General features: G+C 40.2%; 1 protein-coding gene across 3 annotated transcripts in view; it reads right to left on the bottom strand.

Annotated features, from left to right (window-relative positions):
• Window positions 1-19,240, bottom strand: part of ndrg2 (NDRG family member 2) — a 116,897-nt gene that overhangs the window by 15,666 nt on the left and 81,991 nt on the right. For 2 of the 3 annotated variants that reach the window (XM_060916926.1, XM_060916923.1), the window contains 3 exons: window positions 11,588-11,681; window positions 7,902-7,943; window positions 7,683-7,788 (listed from right to left, as the gene is read on the bottom strand). In XM_060916926.1, coding sequence (XP_060772909.1) covers window positions 7,683-7,788; window positions 7,902-7,943; window positions 11,588-11,662 — 223 coding nt within the window. In that variant the 5' untranslated portion in view covers window positions 11,663-11,681. Of the gene's footprint in view, window positions 1-7,682; window positions 7,789-7,901; window positions 7,944-11,587; window positions 11,682-18,106; window positions 18,278-19,240 lie in introns of all 3 variants that reach the window. The other variant, XM_060916924.1, reaches the window with a different exon arrangement.

The following is a 19,240-nucleotide window of genomic DNA, read 5'->3' as shown; positions in this document are numbered from 1 at the left end:
TTGAAATTTCATAACAGCAACACATCTCAAAAAAGTTGGGACAGGGGCAATAAGAGGCTGGAAAAGTTAAAGGTACAAAAAAGGAACAGCTGGAGGACCAAATTGCAACTCATTAGGTCAATTGGCAATAGGTCATTAACATGCCTGGGTATAAAAAGAGCATCTTGGAGTGGCAGTGGCTCTCAGAAGTAAAGATGGGAAGAGGATCACCAATCCCCCTAATTCTGCACCGACAAATAGTGGAGCAATATCAGAAAGGAGTTTGACAGTGTAAAATTGCAAAGAGTTTGAACATATCATCATCTACAGTGCATAATATCATCAAAAGATTCAGAGAATCTGGAAGAATCTCTGTGCGTAAGGGTCAAGGCCGAAAAACCATACTGGGTGCCCGTGATCTTCGGGCCCTTAGACGGCACTGCATCACATACAGGTATGCTTCTGTATTGGAAATCACAAAATGGGCTCAGGAATATTTCCAGAGAATCTGTGAACACAGTTCACTGTGCCATCCGCCGTTGCCAGCTAAAACTCTATAGTTCAAAGAAGAAGCCGTATCTAAACGTGATCCAGAAGTGCAGACGTCTTCTCTGGGCCAAGGCTCATTTAAAATGGACTGTGGCAAAGTGGAAAACTGTTCTGTGGTCAGATGAATCAAAATTTGAACTTCTTTATGGAAATCAGGGACGCCGTGTCATTCGGACTAAAGAGGAGAAGGACGACCCAAGTTGTTATCAGCGCTCAGTTCAGAAGCCTGCATCTCTGATGGTATGGGGTTGCATTAGTGCGTGTGGCATGGGCAGCTTACACATCTGGAAAGACACCATCAATGCTGAAAGGTATATCCAGGTTCTAGAGCAACATATGCTCCCATCCAGACGACGTCTCTTTCAGGGAAGACCTTGCATTTTCCAACATGACAATGCCAAACCACATACTGCATCAATTACAGCATCATGGCTGCGTAGAAGAAGGGTCCGGGTACTGAACTGGCCAGCCTGCAGTCCAGATCTTTCACCCATAGAAAACATTTGTCGCATCATAAAACGGAAGATACGACAAAAAAGACCGAAGACAGTTGAGCAACTAGAATCCTACATTAGACAAGAATGGGTTAACATTCCTATCCCTAAACTTGAGCAACTTGTCTCCTCAGTCCCCAGACATTTACAGACTGCTGTAAAGAGAAAAGGGGATGTCTCACAGTGGTAAACATGGCCTTGTCCCAACTTTTTTGAGATGTGTTGTTGTCATGAAATTTAAAATTACCTAATTTTTCTCTTTAAATGATACATTTTCTCAGTTTAAACATTTGATATGTCATCTATGTTCTATTCTGAATAAAATATAGAATTTTGAAACTTCCACATCATTGCATTCCATTTTTATTTACAATTTGTACTTTGTCCCAACTTTTTTGGAATCGGGGTTGTAATAGTCGGCGAGGTCACAAAGGACCCCAGGGTAACTTCTAAGCAACTGAAGGCCTCTCTTACATTGGCTAATGTTAATGTTCATGAGCCCACCATCAGGAGAACACTGAACAACATGTGTGCATGGCAGGGTTGCAAGGAGAAAGCCACTGCTCTCCCAAAAGAACATTGCTGCTCATCTGCAGTTTGCTAAAGATCACATGGACAAGCCAGAAGGCTATTGGAAAAATGTTTTATGGACGGATGAGACCAAAATAGAACTTTTTGGTTTAAATGAGAACCGTTATGTTTGGAGAAAGGAAAACACTGCATTTCAGCATAAGAATCTTATCCCATCTGTGAAACATGGTGGTGGTTGTTAGGGATGTCCCGATCAGGTTTTTTTGCCCTCCGATCCGATACCGATCATTTGATTTTGAGTATCTGCCGATACCGAGTCCCGATCCGATACTTCTTATAATCCATAAAAAATAATAAAGACGAGGAAAGAAACGGATCCAGGATGTTCCTCATTTTTTATTTAACACCTTATTTTAACATCCAACAACTCCGTTAGCAAACAGAGCACTTACGTGAGGCAGTTTGAACAATAAATAACAAATTTTAAAAAAATAACCTTAAAATACCTGGCAGGAATGTAAACAAATAAAAAAAATAAAGTGCCACAGTGCCGGTAATTTGCTTTTAAGAACGCATCTCACAGTGGTGTACAGTAATTTCAATTAAGGAAATGAACGTTTTTCTTGATGAAAACAAGCATTTCTACCCTTTCAGGTTTGAGCCCGTTTCTTTTGTCATCCAATGGAAAAAAAAAAAAAGATCTCATGCTTTGCTTTCCGCTTCGAACTGCTTCCGTGTTCAACTTTGCCGGCAGCAGGCAGCCAATAACCAATAGCGTCTCCGCTACAAAGTGATGTCATGCCGCACGCGTTGATGTTGCTGTGTTGAGACAAGAGGTCTGGTCTCACTCTGTGCCAACGCATAGCTATTGATGTGTTAAAAATGAGAATATATTATATAGATATATATCCGATCCCTGATCGGGAGGCAATGCCCGATTCCGATCGAGTCTGAAACCATGTGATCGGGCCCGATTTCCGATCACGTGATCGGATCGGGACATCCCTAGTGGTTGTATCACGGTTTGGGCCTGTTTTGCTGCATCTGGGCCAGGACGGCTTGCCATCATTGATGGAACAATGAATTCTGAATTATACCAGCAAATTCTAAAGGAAAATGTCAGGACATCTGTCCATGAACTGAATCTCAAGAGAAGGTGGGTCATGCAGCAAGACAGCGATCCTAAGCACACAAGTCGTTCTACCAAAGAATGGTTAAAGAAGAATAAAGTTAATGTTTTCGAATGGCCAAGTCAAAGTCCTGACCTTAATCCAATGGAAATGTTGTGGAAGGACCTGAAGCGAGCAGTTCATGTGAGGAAACCCACCAACATTCTAGAGTTGAAGCTGTTCTGTACGGAGGAATGGGCTAAAATTCCTCCAAGCCGGTCTGCAGGACTGATCAACAGTTACCGGAGACGTTTAGTTGTAGTTATTGCTGCACAAGGGGGTCACACCAGATACTGAAAGCAAAGGTTCACATACTTTTGCCACTCACAGATATGTAATATTGGATTATTTTCCTCAATAAATACAGTGGGGCAAAAAAGTATTTAGTCAGCCACCAATTGTGCAAGTTCTCCCACTTAAAAAGATGAGAGAGGCCTGTAATTTTTATCATAGGTACACTTCAAATATGAGAGACAGAATGGGGGGAAAGAATCCAGGAAATCACATTGTAGGATTTTTAATGAATTATTTGGTAAATTCCTCAGTAAAATAAGTATTTGGTCACCTACAAACAAGCAAGATTTCTGGCTCTCACAGACCTGTAACAACTTCTTTAAGAGGCTCCTCTGTCCTCCACTCATTACCTGTATTAATGGCACCTGTTTGAACTCGTTATCAGTATAAAAGACACCTGTCCACAACCTCAAACAGTCACACTCCAAACTCCACTATGGCCAAGACCAAAGAGCTGTCAAAGGACACCAGAAACAAAATTGTAGACCTGCACCAGGCTGGGAAGACTGAATCTGCGATAGGTAAGCAGCTTGGTGTGAAGAAATCAACTGTGGGAGCAATTATTAGAAAATGGAAGACATACAAGACCACTGATAATCTCCCTCGATCTGGGGCTCCACGCAAGATCTCACCCTGTGGGGTCAAAATGATCACAAGAACGGTGAGCAAAAATCCCAGAACCACACAGGGGGACCTAGTGAATGACCTGCAGAGAGCTGGGACCAAAGTAACAAAGGCTACAATCAGTAACACTACGCCGCCAGGGACTCAAATCCTGCAGTGCCAGATGTGTCCCCTTGCTTAAGCCAGTGTACGTGTCCAGGCCCGTCTGAAGTTTGCTAGAGAGCATTTGGATGATCCAGAAGAGGATGTCATATGGTCAGATGAAACCAAAATAGAACTTTTTGGTAAAAACTCAACTTGTCGTGTTTGGAGGAGGAAGGATGCTGAGTTGCATCCAAAGAACACCATACCTACTGTGAAGCATGGGGGTGGAAACATCATGCTTTGGGGCTGTTTTTCTGCAAAGGGACCAGGACGACTGATCCGTGTAAAGGAAAGAATGAATAGGGCCATGTATCATGAGATTTTGAGTGAAAACCTCCTTCCATCAACAAGTGATTGAAGATGAAACGTGGCTGGGTCTTTCAGCATGACCGTGATCCCAAACACACCGCCCGGGCAACGAAGGAGTGGCTTCGTAAGAAGCATTTCAAGGTCCTGGAGTGGCCTAGTCAGTCTCCAGATCTCAACCCCATAGAAAATCTTTGGAGGGAGTTGAAAGTCCGTGTTGCCCAGCGACAGCCCCAAAACATCACTGCTCTAGAGGAGATCTGCATGGAGGAATGGGCCAAAATACCAGCAACAGTGTGTGAAAACCTTGTGAAGACTTACAGAAAACGTTTGACCTCTGTCATTGCCAACAAAGGGTATATAACAAAGTATTGAGATTACCTTTTGTTATTGACCAAATACTTATTTTCCACCATAATTTGCAAATAAATTCTTTAAAAATCAGACAATGTGATTTTTTTTAATGGATTTTTTTCCTCATTTTGTCTCTCATAGTTGAGGTATACCTATGATGAAAATTACGGGCCTCTCTCATCTTTTTAAGTGGGAGAACTTGCACAATTGGTGACTGACTAAATACTTTTTTGCCCCACTGTAACTAAGTATAATATTTTTGTCTCATTTGTTTAACTGGGTTCTCTTTATCTACTTTTAGGACTTGTGTGAAAATCTGACGTTGTTTTAGGTCCTATTTATGCAGAAATATAGAAAATTCTAAAGGGTTTCACAAACTTTCAAACACCACTGTATGTATAATAATAATAATAATAATAATAATAATAATATTGGCTGGCTTTTTTCATGGTCCATCAGATATATTTTATTCAGCTGGCATGATATTGAACTCGTCTTCAACTCATTCAATATCATGCTAGCTGAATGGAATATATCCGATATACCACTCAACACCAGCCAATATTATATTATTTAAATACGTCACTCAGATTCACAATGTATTTTGGATGAAAAATGCGAGTTTAACACAAGATAAACTTCATATCTTCAAGCCAATGTGTGATGTTCTTTTTATTATATAGACACAAACAAAAAGGTACTCAAATTTATCAAACCAATTCATTGATTTCCTCACGAGTGACATATAGAGATTTATGTCACAGTTTTGGGTCTCCATGTCCCGGATGTAGCTCGTATTAATAATACGAGTGGCATATTTCCCAGTAATGCACTTGTGTTCATAGAATATATTACATTACTTTTGTCTCATCTCATGATCTGTTGCCACTTTATCCTGTTCTACAGGGTCGCAGGCAAGCTGGAGCCTATCCCAGCTGACTACGGGCGAAAGGCGGGGTACACCCTGGACAAGTCGCCACGTCATCACAGCATTATTTTTGTAAGTCGTAAAATTTGTATATAGATTTACATACTATATTTCCCAAGATGCTGCTAAAAATGGCATAGGAGCATCTCTATACATTAACCCTTGTAAAAACAACAACAACAACACACGAGGCTCTATGAATGTGTGTTCATTCATTCATCCAACTTCAGTAACTGCTTTATCTTAGTCAGGGTTATGGTGGACCCAGGGCCAATTCAGAACACTGGGCATGGGGTGGGATTACACCGGACATGATGCTAGTCCACTGTAAGGCACCATGCATACAACCCCGATTCCAAAAAAGTTGGGACAAAGTACAAATTGTAAATAAAAACGGAATGCAATGATGTGGAAGTTTCAAAATTCCATATTTTATTCAGAATAGAACATAGATGACATCAAATGTTTAAACTGAGAAAATGCATCATGTAAAGAGAAAAATTAGGTGATTTTAAATTTCATGACAACAACACATCTCAAAAAAGTTGGGACAAGGCCATGTTTACCACTGTGAGACATCCCCTTTTCTCTTTACAACAGTCTGTAAACGTCTGGGGACTGAGGAGACAAGTTGCTCAAGTTTAGGGATAGGAATGTTAACCCATTCTTGTCTAATGTAGGATTCTAGTTGCTCAACTGTCTTGGGTCTTTTTTTGTTGTATCTTCCGTTTTATGATGCGCCAAACGTTTTCTATGGGTGGAAGATCTGGACTGCAGGCTGGCCAGTTCAGTACCCGGACCCTTCTTCTACGCAGCCATGATGCTGTAATTGATGCAGTATGTGGTTTGGCATTGTCATGTGGGAAAATGCAAGGTCTTCCCTGAAAGAGACGTCGTCTGGATGGGAGCATATGTTGCTCTAGAACCTGGATATACCTTTCAGCATTGATGGTGTCTTTCCAGATGTGTAAGCTGCCCATGCCACACACACTAATGCAACCCCATACAGAGATGCAGGCTTCTGAACTGAGCGCTGATAACAACTTGGGTCGTCCTTCTCCTCTTTAGTCCGAATGACACGGCGTCCCTGATTTCCATAAAGAAGTTCAAATTTTGATTCGTCTGACCACAGAACAGTTTTCCACTTTGCCACAGTCCATTTTAAATGAGCCTTGGCCCAGAGAAGACGTCTGCGTTTCTGGATCGTGTTTAGATACGGCTCCTTCTTTGAACTATAGAGTTTTAGCTGGCAACGGTGGATGGCACAGTGAACTGTGTTCACAGATAATGTTCTCTGGAAATATTCCTGAGCCCATTTTGTGATTTCCAATACAGAAGCATGCCTGTATGTGATGCAGTGCCGTCTAAGGGCCCAAAGATCATGGGCACCCAGTATGGTTTTCCGGCCTTGACCCTTATGCACAGAGATTCTTCCAGATTCTCTGAATCTTTTGATGATATTATGCACTGTAGATGATGATATGTTCAAACTCTTTGCAATTTTACACTGTCAAACTCCTTTCTGATATTGCTCCACTATTTGTCAGTGCAGAATTAGGGGGATTGGTGATCCTCTTCCCATCTTTACTTCTGAGAGTCGCTGCCACTCCAAGATGCTCTTTTTATACCCAGGCATGTTAATGACCTATTGCCAATTGACCTAATGAGTTGCAATTTGGTCCTCCAGCTGTTCCTTTTTTGTACCTTTAACTTTTCCAGCCTCTTATTGCCCCTGTCCCAACTTTTTTGAGATGTGTTGCTGTCATGAAATTTCAAATGAGCTAATATTTGGAATGAAATTTCAAAATGTCTCACTTTCGACATTTGATATGCTGTCTGTGGTCTATTGTGAATACAATATCAGTTTTTGAGATTTGTAAATTATTGCATTCCGTTTTTATTTACAATTTGTACTTTGTCCCAATTTTTTTGGAATCGGGGTTGTACATGCATTGACCCCTATAAATATACATTTTTATGTCGTATAGAGATGCTCCATATGCTCTTTATTATCCCTAATAAAAGAGACTGCTAGGAGGACACAAATCATTGGTTAGATTCAAGTGGGATTTCAGTGTCCGAGTCTCGATTTGCATTGATTTATTCTTTGTAATTTGTTTACTAATAGCTAAAAATGTCAAAATATACAATATGATTATGATTTTGTTCCTTACTAGCTTAATCAAGAACCTGACCTTTTAATTTAATCTTTTAGAGTACCTCATATGTTTGTGTGTGAGAGTGTGTGAGTGAGAGTGTGTGAGCGAGAGAGAGAGAGAGAGAAAGAGAGAGACACAGACAGAGACTCACTGTCCATTCCCACATCATGAAGAGTCAGTATAGCTGGCCGACGGGTGCTTCCTGTGCCGTGGAGCGTCACATGCAGCAAACCATGTGGGGTCTCAATATTGTATTCCTAAACCACACACAAAACAACCAATATTAAGTACATGAAGTTAAACTTAATTGTGTACTGTCATTATCCTATTATGCAATCAACATGTCTATCGCCTCATATCAGTTTCTTACCTGACCCCGATCCAACAATAGTCTGGCTGCAATCTCAGCCTCCTACACAGAAACAGAGGGATACTAAAGTTTATGAAGTGTTAAATAAAACAGCTACCTGTAAACCATCATAAAAAATTATAGATACACATACACATTCTATTCCCATTCACTGGATATGAGCAAGCACTCTGATTAGCTACTCTACTATGAGGATATCGGCTCATATACCATGAGGAGAGAAAAACAAAATGGCGGAGTGTGTTGCTGAACCAAGCGAGGACTAAATAAAAACTCTACCTGAAAACAAAACCCCAAAAATGATCAAGTATTTAAAAAGAAACAGAAAATGGCTAATATATATATATATATATATATATATATATATATATATATATATATATATTTTTTTTTTTTTGGGTTCCCCCCCCCAATAGCCCCTGTTCCACACTCCAGCCCAGTCGGTGGCGGTAATGCACCTTTAAGTTAGTTTGCCAACTGCCAAAAAAATTTCCAAAAGCAGAAGAAAACCCCAAACAAACAAACAAACAAACAAACAACAGAATATGGAATAAAGTATTTCATGATAATAATGTATCTTTTTTATTTTTCAAGAATTATTATAGCATTTTTCACAAATTGCTACTGTCATTTCGTCAGTTTGTTTACATTCTAAGTGGAAATGATTTTGTCAGACGTTTTGTATGAAGTTTTTAATTTAGCACATTTGCTAAATATAAAAATGCTCCATTTCTCAAAATTCAGTGAATGTGGATAGAATAAACCAGCTATTCCACTCAATCTCATCGTACATGGCTTATAGCTGACTTGGTGCAACTTACCTCGTCGACTGTCAGCTCATGTACGACCCGATTTCGTGGAATAACTGTTATATATTATATATATAAAATGTGTGTGTGTGTGTGTGTATACATACATACATACATACAAACACACACACGCAAAAGTCTTAGGCACATGTAAAGAAATGCTGTAGACCAAAAATTACTTAAAAATAACAAAATTAAATGTTTTAACATTAAAAAAAATACTATAAAACAGCAGTAAGCTAAGCATAATAAATGAAACAAAGTTGATATTTGGTGTGAGACGACCCTTTGCTTTAAATAAAATAGTAGTCTGAGGTACAGTGAGTGCAGTTTGATAAGGAAATGAGCTGTAGGCTTTACTGAGCATCTTACAGAAGCAGCCCCAGTTCTTCTGGACACTTTGACTGTCACACTCACTTCTTCATTTTGCACCAAAACCCAGTAGCCTTCATTATGTTTTCTTTTTTAATCTGAAAAGTGATCTCTTATGTAATATGCTGCTCAGATACAAACTTTTTTTTTCTCTGTAGCATTTAATTTTGTGCTAGAAAACGAATGTTTGGAAATCTAAAAGATTTTTGTACTGACTCGATAATGTAGAAGTCATAAAATAGAAATCTATAACAAAGATTGTATGAAAAAAAGGGTGCCTCAGACTTTTGCACAGTACTCATCTCATCTCATTATCTCTAGCCGCTTTATCCTTCTACAGGGTCGCAGGCAAGCTGGAGCCTATCCCAGCTGACTACGGGCGAAAGGCGGGGTACACCCTGGACAAGTCGCCAGGTCATCACAGGGCTGACACATAGACACAGACAACCATTCACACTCGCATTCACACCTACGGTCAATTTAGAGTCACCAGTTAACCTAACCTGCATGTCTTTGGACTGTGGGGGAAACCGGAGCACCCGGAGGAAACCCACGCGGACACGGGGAGAACATGCAAACTCCACACAGAAAGGCCCTCGCCGGCCCCGGGGCTCGAACCCAGGACCTTCTTGCTGTGAGGCGACAGCGCTAACCACTACACCACTGTGCCGCCTTTGCACAGTACTGTATGTGTGAAAAAAAAAAATAAGATTACACTACTCCACTATTTTTACCATACGCTCTAAAGCAAGGGTATTCAACTAAAATTTGTAAAAGGTCTGGCTTTTTAGTTTCTTGTTTACAAAGGTCCAGATATCTAACTTAACCATTAATGAATAGTTTATGGCTAATGGTGCTTCATGCTATCACTTTTTTACCAGTGCTGCAGGCTTTGAACAGATGAGACATCTGTCCTGAATGTGATATGGAGAGAATAAAACACATACTTCACTGTCTATTAGTCTTTAAATATTCTGTTCTTGATATCCACTTTTTACAAAACATGCCATGTCGGCAGTTTGGTAATCAGATCAGAGAGGGGAATAAAATAAAATGTATGAGCGTCTGAAAACTGTCCTCTTTCTGGTCTAATGGCTCTAGACCAGACATCTATCTGCTACATGTTTAGAACACTAGAGCCACTGAACTACAGACGTTTTTTTCATATGGGGATCGGTTCAAGTATAGTAATTTTTCCAAGTACTCTGTCTGCCTCATTAATTCAACAGCAGTGTTTCTCCCTGTTGCGTTCGTCATGCTAATTAAGACCACACATGGCTGATAAACTGGAAAAGGCGTCAACCTTTGCATTCCTTTTTTGATCCTTTATCATCCTTTCTCCTTTGAGAGAGTCTTGGAAAACTTTAGCATTGCTGACATCACCCTGGGGCGGCACGGTGGTGTAGTGGTTAGCGCTGTCACCTCACAGCAAGAAGGTCCGGGTTCGAGCCCCGTGGCCGGCGAGGGCCTTTCTGTGCGGAGTTTGCATGTTCTCCCCGTGTCCGTGTGGGTGCTCCGGTTTCCCCCACAGTCCAAAGACATGCAGGTTAGGTTAACTGGTGACTCTAAATTGACCGTAGGTGTGAATGTGAGTGTGAATGGTTGTCTGTGTCTATGTGTTAGCCCTGTGATGACCTGGCGACTTGTCCAGGGTGTACCCCGCCTTTCGCCCGTAGTCAGCTGGGATAGGCTCCAGCTTGCCTGCGACCCTGTAGAACAGGATAAAGCAGCTAGAGATAATGAGATGAGATGAACATCACCCTGTAATTATGTCAGTATTCATGGTTAATGACAGGAAAAGATACTGGATGGATGGTTGAAATACAGTAGCACATAATTTGAATAAGGACGTAATGCTAATCTGAAGTCTTTCAGCATGCTCCATGTACTATTAGCACTTTATCTAATACAATAAACTGAAGTGGATTTGTTTTGTTTCATAACAGGTGTTTCATGATCGGGACATGTTTTGTCTAGTGCCATGGACAAGACATTTATTTATAATTCTGCACTACATGTCTACGGAGTCTTTCAGTGTTTCAAGTTACCAGCAGGTGGCTCCTGAAAGCTCTGCACGTATGCTGGTACATGCATGGATAATCTTTCCGCAGCCCATATAATCCTCGCTGCACATAAAGGACAGGAAGCGCCTTATATGGAAGTCGAGCTCTTGACGCCACTGCTTGGTGTTAATATGATCATTTGAGCCTGTGAAATCTACTGCATGACTTGAAGCGCAGAGATGACGCAGAATAAAAGCTCCCATGGAAAATGGCCATAATGATATCAAAATCCCTGGGCTTAAAAAAAAAATAACACCCCAGACCTATTTTAACTACCAATGCGAATGAGGAAAGTGGAAGGCTTAAATAGGTATAAATTAACATTCCATAATATTTATCATACAGCCTGCGTGTATAACCCGTCATTAATGATTCATCTTTGTGGAGATTTAGTGGATGGAAGTCAGCATTATTTTTCTGTGCCTGTGTTTATAAGAGTGACCTTCACGCTGTCCGTTTGACTCGTAAGTAAAGGCTTGTCCTCCATGATGGCAATCTCTTGCAATTCGGTCGTCATTCTAAGTCCTTCCTGTGGCCTGTTAAAAAAAAAAAAAAAAGAAAAGCATTTATGAACAACACACACACACACGTCAGGATCTTCCACTGACTGAATTATTAATGAATGCTTACACCTGCTTACACCCTCATCTTAGTAATCAAATGGAAAACTTTTGGCTCTTTAAAATATAAGCAGTTGCGCTTGTTGGGACGGGCCAAACGTCATGTCGGATATTCCTATTTTTGTGGGGACATTTGGTCCCCGCCAGTATATAAAAACCATCCCACACACTTCAACACACAGATTCCCCAATGCTCATCAGGACTCGCATAATTTGTCACTGGTATTGAATCAGCTTTGCTTTTTTTTTTTTTAAATTAGAACTTGGGGGATGGGGTGTGTGGTTAATAAGCATTAAATCAGAAAGAGCCTAGAGTAATGAGAATGAGAACAAGCGAGTCACGGCATTATGCAACCTTAATCAGAATCCTCAATATATATATATTTTTACTTAATAAAATGTGCTGTGACCTTTGCAAGATGGCTGATGACATTTTAACCATAAAATAAGCACACGTTCTGACCAGAAGAGTAAACAGCATCATGTAAACAGCTGACATGGCATTTGTAAAAGTCTGTGTGTGTTGCAATGGTGGTTGCCTCAGGGAGCTGCTGTATCTCTGCAGCACAAATGGTACCAGTTACCACAGTCTCTCTCTCTCTCTCTCTCTCTCTCGCTTTAAGTCGAAACTCGGAAAAACAGAGCTCTTGTACATATACATCTGTTGCATATTACCGTACAACATTATTCTGGCAACGTGATTTCCCATATGAGCTGTAAAAGCACTGCCAATGCAGCAAGGCAATGATCCTTGCAAAAACAGTTCATTGGCTTAATGCTGAAAAACAGTGCTATAATTCTACTTGAGAGAACGGTTCTGAGACTCACAATACTGCAGAGTCACGCTTGTGTGCTTCCATTTACACTTCAAAAGGCAGTGACCACCAGATGGAGGTGAAGGTCATGCGGTTACATCAGTCACCTTTAAAGAGACCTGAAAGACTCAGGTAGGTATTGAATCACAAAAAAAAAAAAAACCTTATCAGGCTCTTTATCAGATTCAGCCCAGAGATTTGTTGAAGCTGCTGTTGTTGCCAACTGTGAGTCAAACTTGAAAGCTCACAGTTTTTGAGCCATCTAACAAACAGCATTCCAAAGTATACTACACTGCAGCCCGCTATAACAAACTCCTTGGAATATGTTCAAATAGTTCATTTTATTTTTTTCGTGGTCCGGTTTCCATCAAATCCTGCGCTCTGACTGGCTGGCGAGCGGGTCCGTATCCTACGGTACGGACCCCAGTTACAGACCCCGGTTATGGACCTCTGGCGACTCGCTCGTTCACAACAACAACAAACATGGTAGCAATTTTTGTCAACATTTATTTTTGCATTTCTCAGGAGAATAGCATTAATTTTACAGCATGGATAGCGATAACGACAGTGTTCACAGCGAAAGCGAGTTTTACTACCCTGAGGAAGAAGAAATAAAAAAACATTTCAGGAGAAAGCTAAAAACCTCTAACTTGCTAACACCGAGCAAAAACATGGCTGAATCCTGAATGACCCAATTTTGTATAAATAGGGGACTACATAGGCAGCAAAATGTAGTTTTTTTTTTTCCTGCCATGGAAGTGCACTTGTATACCGAGGAGGAAGCCATTTGCATTACAGCCGTGAATGAGGATTCAAAATGGTGGCTCGCCTCGGCTTGGTTTTCTCTTTCGGGCGCTCTCGTTTTCTGTTAGAATTTGGTAAAGAAAAAAATAAATATATTATTTACCAGCTTAAGGTCGGTCCGTATGGTGAAATACCGTGACCTCGGTCAGTACTTTCAAGACCTTGGTCACGGTATTTCACGATATGGACCTCCCAGCTGGTAAATAACACACACACATACATACATACACACACACACACACACATATATATATATATATATATATATATATATATATATATATATATATATATATACACACACAGAAAATACTGTAAAACTGAACTGGACCCACTTGTCACACCAAACACGCACTTTTACATAAAACAAGACCGACTGTGTTTAATTTATATTTACACTTAATTCACTTCCAAGTTTATGAAGTAAGTAAAGGAAATAAGTCACTCTTGCTGTTGTATGCTTGTTGCATCTTACTTCTTTCCAGCCCATCATGTTGATTGCATTTATGGACGAAGTCTCAGAGCTCTTTTGCTTTAAAAGTTGAAATTGAATTTTCCAGGATAACACATTCTTGAGAAAAATTTGTTGCTTTCTGACCATGCTTTAGATGGTCCAGGATATGAAGTTTGTCTTCAACGATGGTGCACCCACACAGCTACTCACGTACACGTGTGCAGCGCCATTAGGACTAATTACCATGCACCTGTTCCAGATTAGAGTGCAGTCACAGTGCACACTTACAAGGACTCTCATTACCCACAGACTTGGCAAAATATATGCGCTGTACCTTGTGTCTCACGTTACCAAGCCTTTTGTAGCACTGTGTTGATATTCTGGTTTCTGACTCCATTTTATATTTTGCCCTTTTTCTCTGTTTTTGATATCCTGTCTGTGCCTCGCTTGACTATTGCCTCTTTCTTGACTCTGATTTTTTTAATCACTGATTTTGATCCGTTTGCCTGCATTTTTAATTAAAACTCTTCCAGTGATTGCCTCCACCCATCGCCTGCATTTTCTGACAGACGGAGAGTATCTTACGTTTACAAGTAGCCATGACAACAGTGCTTATGGAGTAAAGACTCAAGTAAAACTGCTCTTAGCTCGTAAAATAAAGTCCTTTTAAGGGATTTTTTGAAGTTAATGATCACCGTTCTTGATCCTTGACTGCGAACTTGATTACTTATTGTTTGTTTCTGGGGGAAGTGGAGTGCATGGCTTGGTGAAATTTTTTTTTTTTGGAAGACTCCGACTCATTGTAATTAAAGGTGGGGGACATGAACTTAGTTTGTTATATGTGAAAGTTTGTAGTAAAAGAACATGGTATAGCGGGGTTGCAGTGTATTATTATCATCATCGTTAGTAGTAGTAGTAGTAGCCCAAGCACAGATATACAGCACCCCCCCAGCATGCCCCCCTCCTTAATACAAGTTATTATATTAATTATTGCATTCCTATAGCTATTAGTTAATATACAATTTGAATTGAATGGGTTTAATCCAAAACTCAATAATTTAAAAAGTAGTCCTATAAATATCATATTGGCCCGAATGCATTCTCTATTGGTGGAAAATTCAAGAATAAAAAGCTCTATCGCTCCAAATAATAGTCAAAATATTATTGTATGCATTTTAACAGCAGGCCTAATATTTGTTTGAAGCTGGTCTATCCAATTTATTTCATAGTTAAAGGCTGCAAAACGTTGTAACTCTACCAATAGGCCAAATAAATATTTCCCCGATAACTTGAATGATCTGTTCCAGAATCAAACACTGTAAAATGTTTCCTTAGGTTCATTTCCAGTACTTGGGTAATTATGATCATTTCAAGGTCTCCCATACTGGAATGTTTGCCATTTTAAAAAGGCCCACTATGTAGGATTCAGTTGATTGCAACCAACTGATTGCCCTTCCCTTTCCATGTGTGTATTAGAACATATGGTGGCCGTAAGGTGCCCGTAGCGTACTTCCAATAGTTACATTCGCACTCCCTTGCTTTTTCTCGTGCTAATTAATTATGTATGATCCTCCATTTTTTTTTTTATTTGAATTCTCAAACAAGCAAAACACTGATTCCTTGTCTTACTACTTCTTTGTCTTTCTTACAGTGCTTCCTTTCAGAGTCATGCTGCCACCTGTAAAATCACTGCAGACGCTCTCTAGAGGTTTGTCCGTTCTGGGCTACTGTAGCAGCGTAACATGGCAGCTCCGTAAAAGTGGACCAACACCCCATAAAAAGAAGAGCTCGTTCTAAACTTACAAAAACAACGATTCGTAGTTACAGGTAAATCCTACACTAATGAAAACATGCTTATGAATACTATATTCCATTTCTAAATATGTGAGCTACTTCTCGGACAAATGTGGTCTTGCAATGGGGTCCAATTGCCAGTAATGCAGCACGGGCAATTGCTCTAAGACAACGAGGGAGGCTCAGCCTCCTCTAAAAATGACGAACATTGTGTAGGATGAATTGAGCTAGGCTTATGTTATAGCCGACCTTATAACAATGCTATTTCAGATCCAGAATCATAGAAATATATGTGCTCAACCCAACTACAGTGCGAAATCATTCCGTTATAACTTTCCCCAGTTCGCCTAATGTGTGCGTGAGTTTTTCCCCCTCGTGACAGCGCGATGCAGCCCAGCCTCAGTGGACTTCAATGGCATTTGGGAGCTATGCGCTTTCAATATCAAAATGCAAGACGGTTATTGGACAAGTACTGCGAAAACACCCACCCACGGACTCCCAGCCTCAGTGGACTTCAATGGCATTTGGGAGCTATGCGCTTTCAATATCAAAATGCAAGACGGTTATTGGACAAATACTGCGACAACGCCCACCCATGGACTCCCAGCCTCAGTGGACTTCAATGGCATTTGGGAGCTATGCGCTTTTCAATATCAAAATGCAAGATGGTTTTTGGACAAATTCTGCGAAAATGCCCGCCCACGGACTCCGAGCCTCACAGTGGGAGGGACATGGCAAAGCTTTCCGCGAGGAGACTGGTGATTGGTGAAAGCGGCCGGATATTTTCTTTGATTGACAGCTCGTTTCAAATATAGACAGGCAGCAGTGAATTTCAGTTCAGTCCCATGCGGATTCGCAAGTGCTGTGGTGTATTGTAAGAGATCAGCTTACATTTCGATTTCATTCATTACATACGGTTTCTACCAGCTTTTTTAGTTTGTATATATTTTCATTGTAAATAAAGTGTAAATATATTGTTGTCAAGTTTGCTATCTTAGTTCCAGAAATTTCGTTTATTTGAGTGACTGAACTTGAACTTGAGGGGGCTAGTCAGCTAGCAAGAAAGCTGCGCACGGATGCCAAGCATTGCTGATTTAATTTTGGCGAAGCCATTTGCCAGTCTTCCTTTCGAGGAAAAAATTAAAATTAAAGAGCAGGGTAGACCAACGCCTCAAACTGACTTGGTGAAAAAGGTAGGGAATAATACTCGTTCCTTTCAGCTCTCCTGGTACAAGAAAGTGAATTGGCTAACAGCAAGTGACCCACATCAACAACAGTAAATAGGCTACTTTAGTAATATGTCATGGATGGACCAAAAATATAGAATCTATTTAAAATGTTTATGCTGAGTATATTATATTGGAATATATATTTCTCTGGATATGAATTAAACACAGCTACAATTTGGAAAACATTTTTAAACAAAAACACAGCCGAGAACATTTCACACTACAGACCTGGATTAAAAGTGAAGGGTTATCAGAATTGTCAATAAAACATTTCTCAGTCAAAATAAGTAAAATATAGGGAAAGTGTCATTGAATGAAATGTGTGGCACCCAGCTCTGTGTTTGGCTCCCCAAGGTCAGTGCTTGTGCCTATTCCAGAACACTCTGCTGTTACTGCTGAGGTTCCTGACAAAGAGCTGCTTTCAATAATGATCAATTTTTAAACAACATGCCACAATTTTAAAATATAAAATGTTAAAATATACCCCCCCCCAACACCACCATCATGTATATTGGACAGTAGGCTAATGGGCCAAAAGAACCTGTTATTTCACAGTTTGTGACCCTGCCAACAATCAGCCAGATCAGAGGCAAGAGTATGGGCAAAATTGATGTGTTTTTTCTTTTAAAATCTGGAAATATCGTAACCGACCAGCCTCCCCTGTTTGAAAAACTACCAGCCGCCACTGTAATGCAGTTGACAACAAAGACGGCAAACGTGAAAACCTGTATCTCAGCCACGCTTTTGCGTGTTGATGCCAGACCTGGTGGTTGGGGTTAAGACCACATCCTAAAGCTCACCACGTAAGGTGGTGTTGTTTCACCACTAGGTGATGCTATAACTACAGGATGAACTAAAAATGCAAAAAATGAAAATTTCCATCGCACAAAAAGGATTAAATCATAACATCCGTGTCATCACAGCCGGTTCTTTCAGCTATTACTATTATTAAAAGTTCTTCAGGACTGTTAGATGATGCTACATAGCAGCATCTTCGCTCACCATTAGCTCGGGCCTGTTACGAAACACCATCTGTTGCTGCTTGATCAAATGTCAGCACATACATGACTACGGTATACTGACCACAACGTCCTACTGGTTACAATACAGAAAGCCTCAATGAAGACAGTCAAAGCCAGACGGATGTGTGCATGTACATGTCTTTGCAGGCAGAGATCTAAGGGCTGATGACAGTACTGAAAACATCTTGCACACAAACAATAAAGCAGCAGCATTATACTGTACCTAATCCTTTAGATAACTTCAATCTCTTTTCCTAATCTCTCTTCATCTCTCTCTTTCCCGGTCTCTCCCTCTCTGTCTGAGACAGTATCTTTTAGAGCGCGTAATACCAGTTAAACTGAACAGAAGGAAGCGTCTGTCACTGCAGAGATTGGTGGTGGTGGGGGGGAAACCCTGAAAGAGTAAAGAGACAAAGAGATAGAGAAGAAAGATCTAATTAATAGGATAAACAAATCTGTATTCATACTCACTCGCACACATTTATGTCCATCGGAATTTTTTCCAAACAAACAGACTGTTTGCCTCCAACTGCTGAAGATACAACATGCAAATTTGGGGCCACATTTACATTTTCATGACGTTATATGGCAAGTTATAAAAGGGACGCAAATAAGTCATATAGGTCAAAGTTAAAAAGAAAAAAAAAGTTCCCTGCACTGCACCATTTGATGTGTAAATAAAGAAATCGACTGTTCTCTACAGGACAAAAGGACAAATCAATGCCGACTACAAGCAGCCAGACACAACTAGCACAGCATGCCAACAAAACACGCGAGTGATGTTGCAGGTCCTGAAATAGAAATCTCACACACACACACACACACACACACACACACACACACACACACACACACACCTACTACTAACACAATTAACCTGAAATCACTTATATATCATTTGCATACATCTTATACAGTGGATATAAAAAGTTTACACACCCTGTTAATATGATCGTTTTTTCTGATGTTAAAAAAAAGGATAAATTATTTCAAAACTTTTCCCACCTTTAATGTGACCTATAACCTGTACAATTCAACTGAAAAACAAAGAAATATGTGAGGGGGAAAAACATAAAATAAAAAACGTACAATAAGCTGGTTGCATAAGTGTGCACACCCTTAAACTAATACTTTTTTGAAGCACCTTTTGATTTAATTACAGCATTCAGTCTTTTTGGGTTCACATCTACCATCAATTAAAATAACTCTGATTAACCCCAAGTAAAGTTCAGACATTTACTCAGTTGCATCCTCCAGGAAAAGCCAGGGTTCAAGGGATCTCATTGTTGAAAGGTATCAGTCAGGAGAAGGGTACAAAAAAATTTCCACGGCATTAGATATACCATGGAGCATAGTG

Source organism: Neoarius graeffei, chromosome 3, assembly GCF_027579695.1.
Source record: "Neoarius graeffei isolate fNeoGra1 chromosome 3, fNeoGra1.pri, whole genome shotgun sequence".
In the NCBI taxonomy this organism is placed as follows: domain Eukaryota; kingdom Metazoa; phylum Chordata; class Actinopteri; order Siluriformes; family Ariidae; genus Neoarius; species Neoarius graeffei.
The sequence above is the reverse complement of the archived record's forward strand: the minus strand, read 5'-3'. Positions and strand labels throughout refer to the sequence as shown.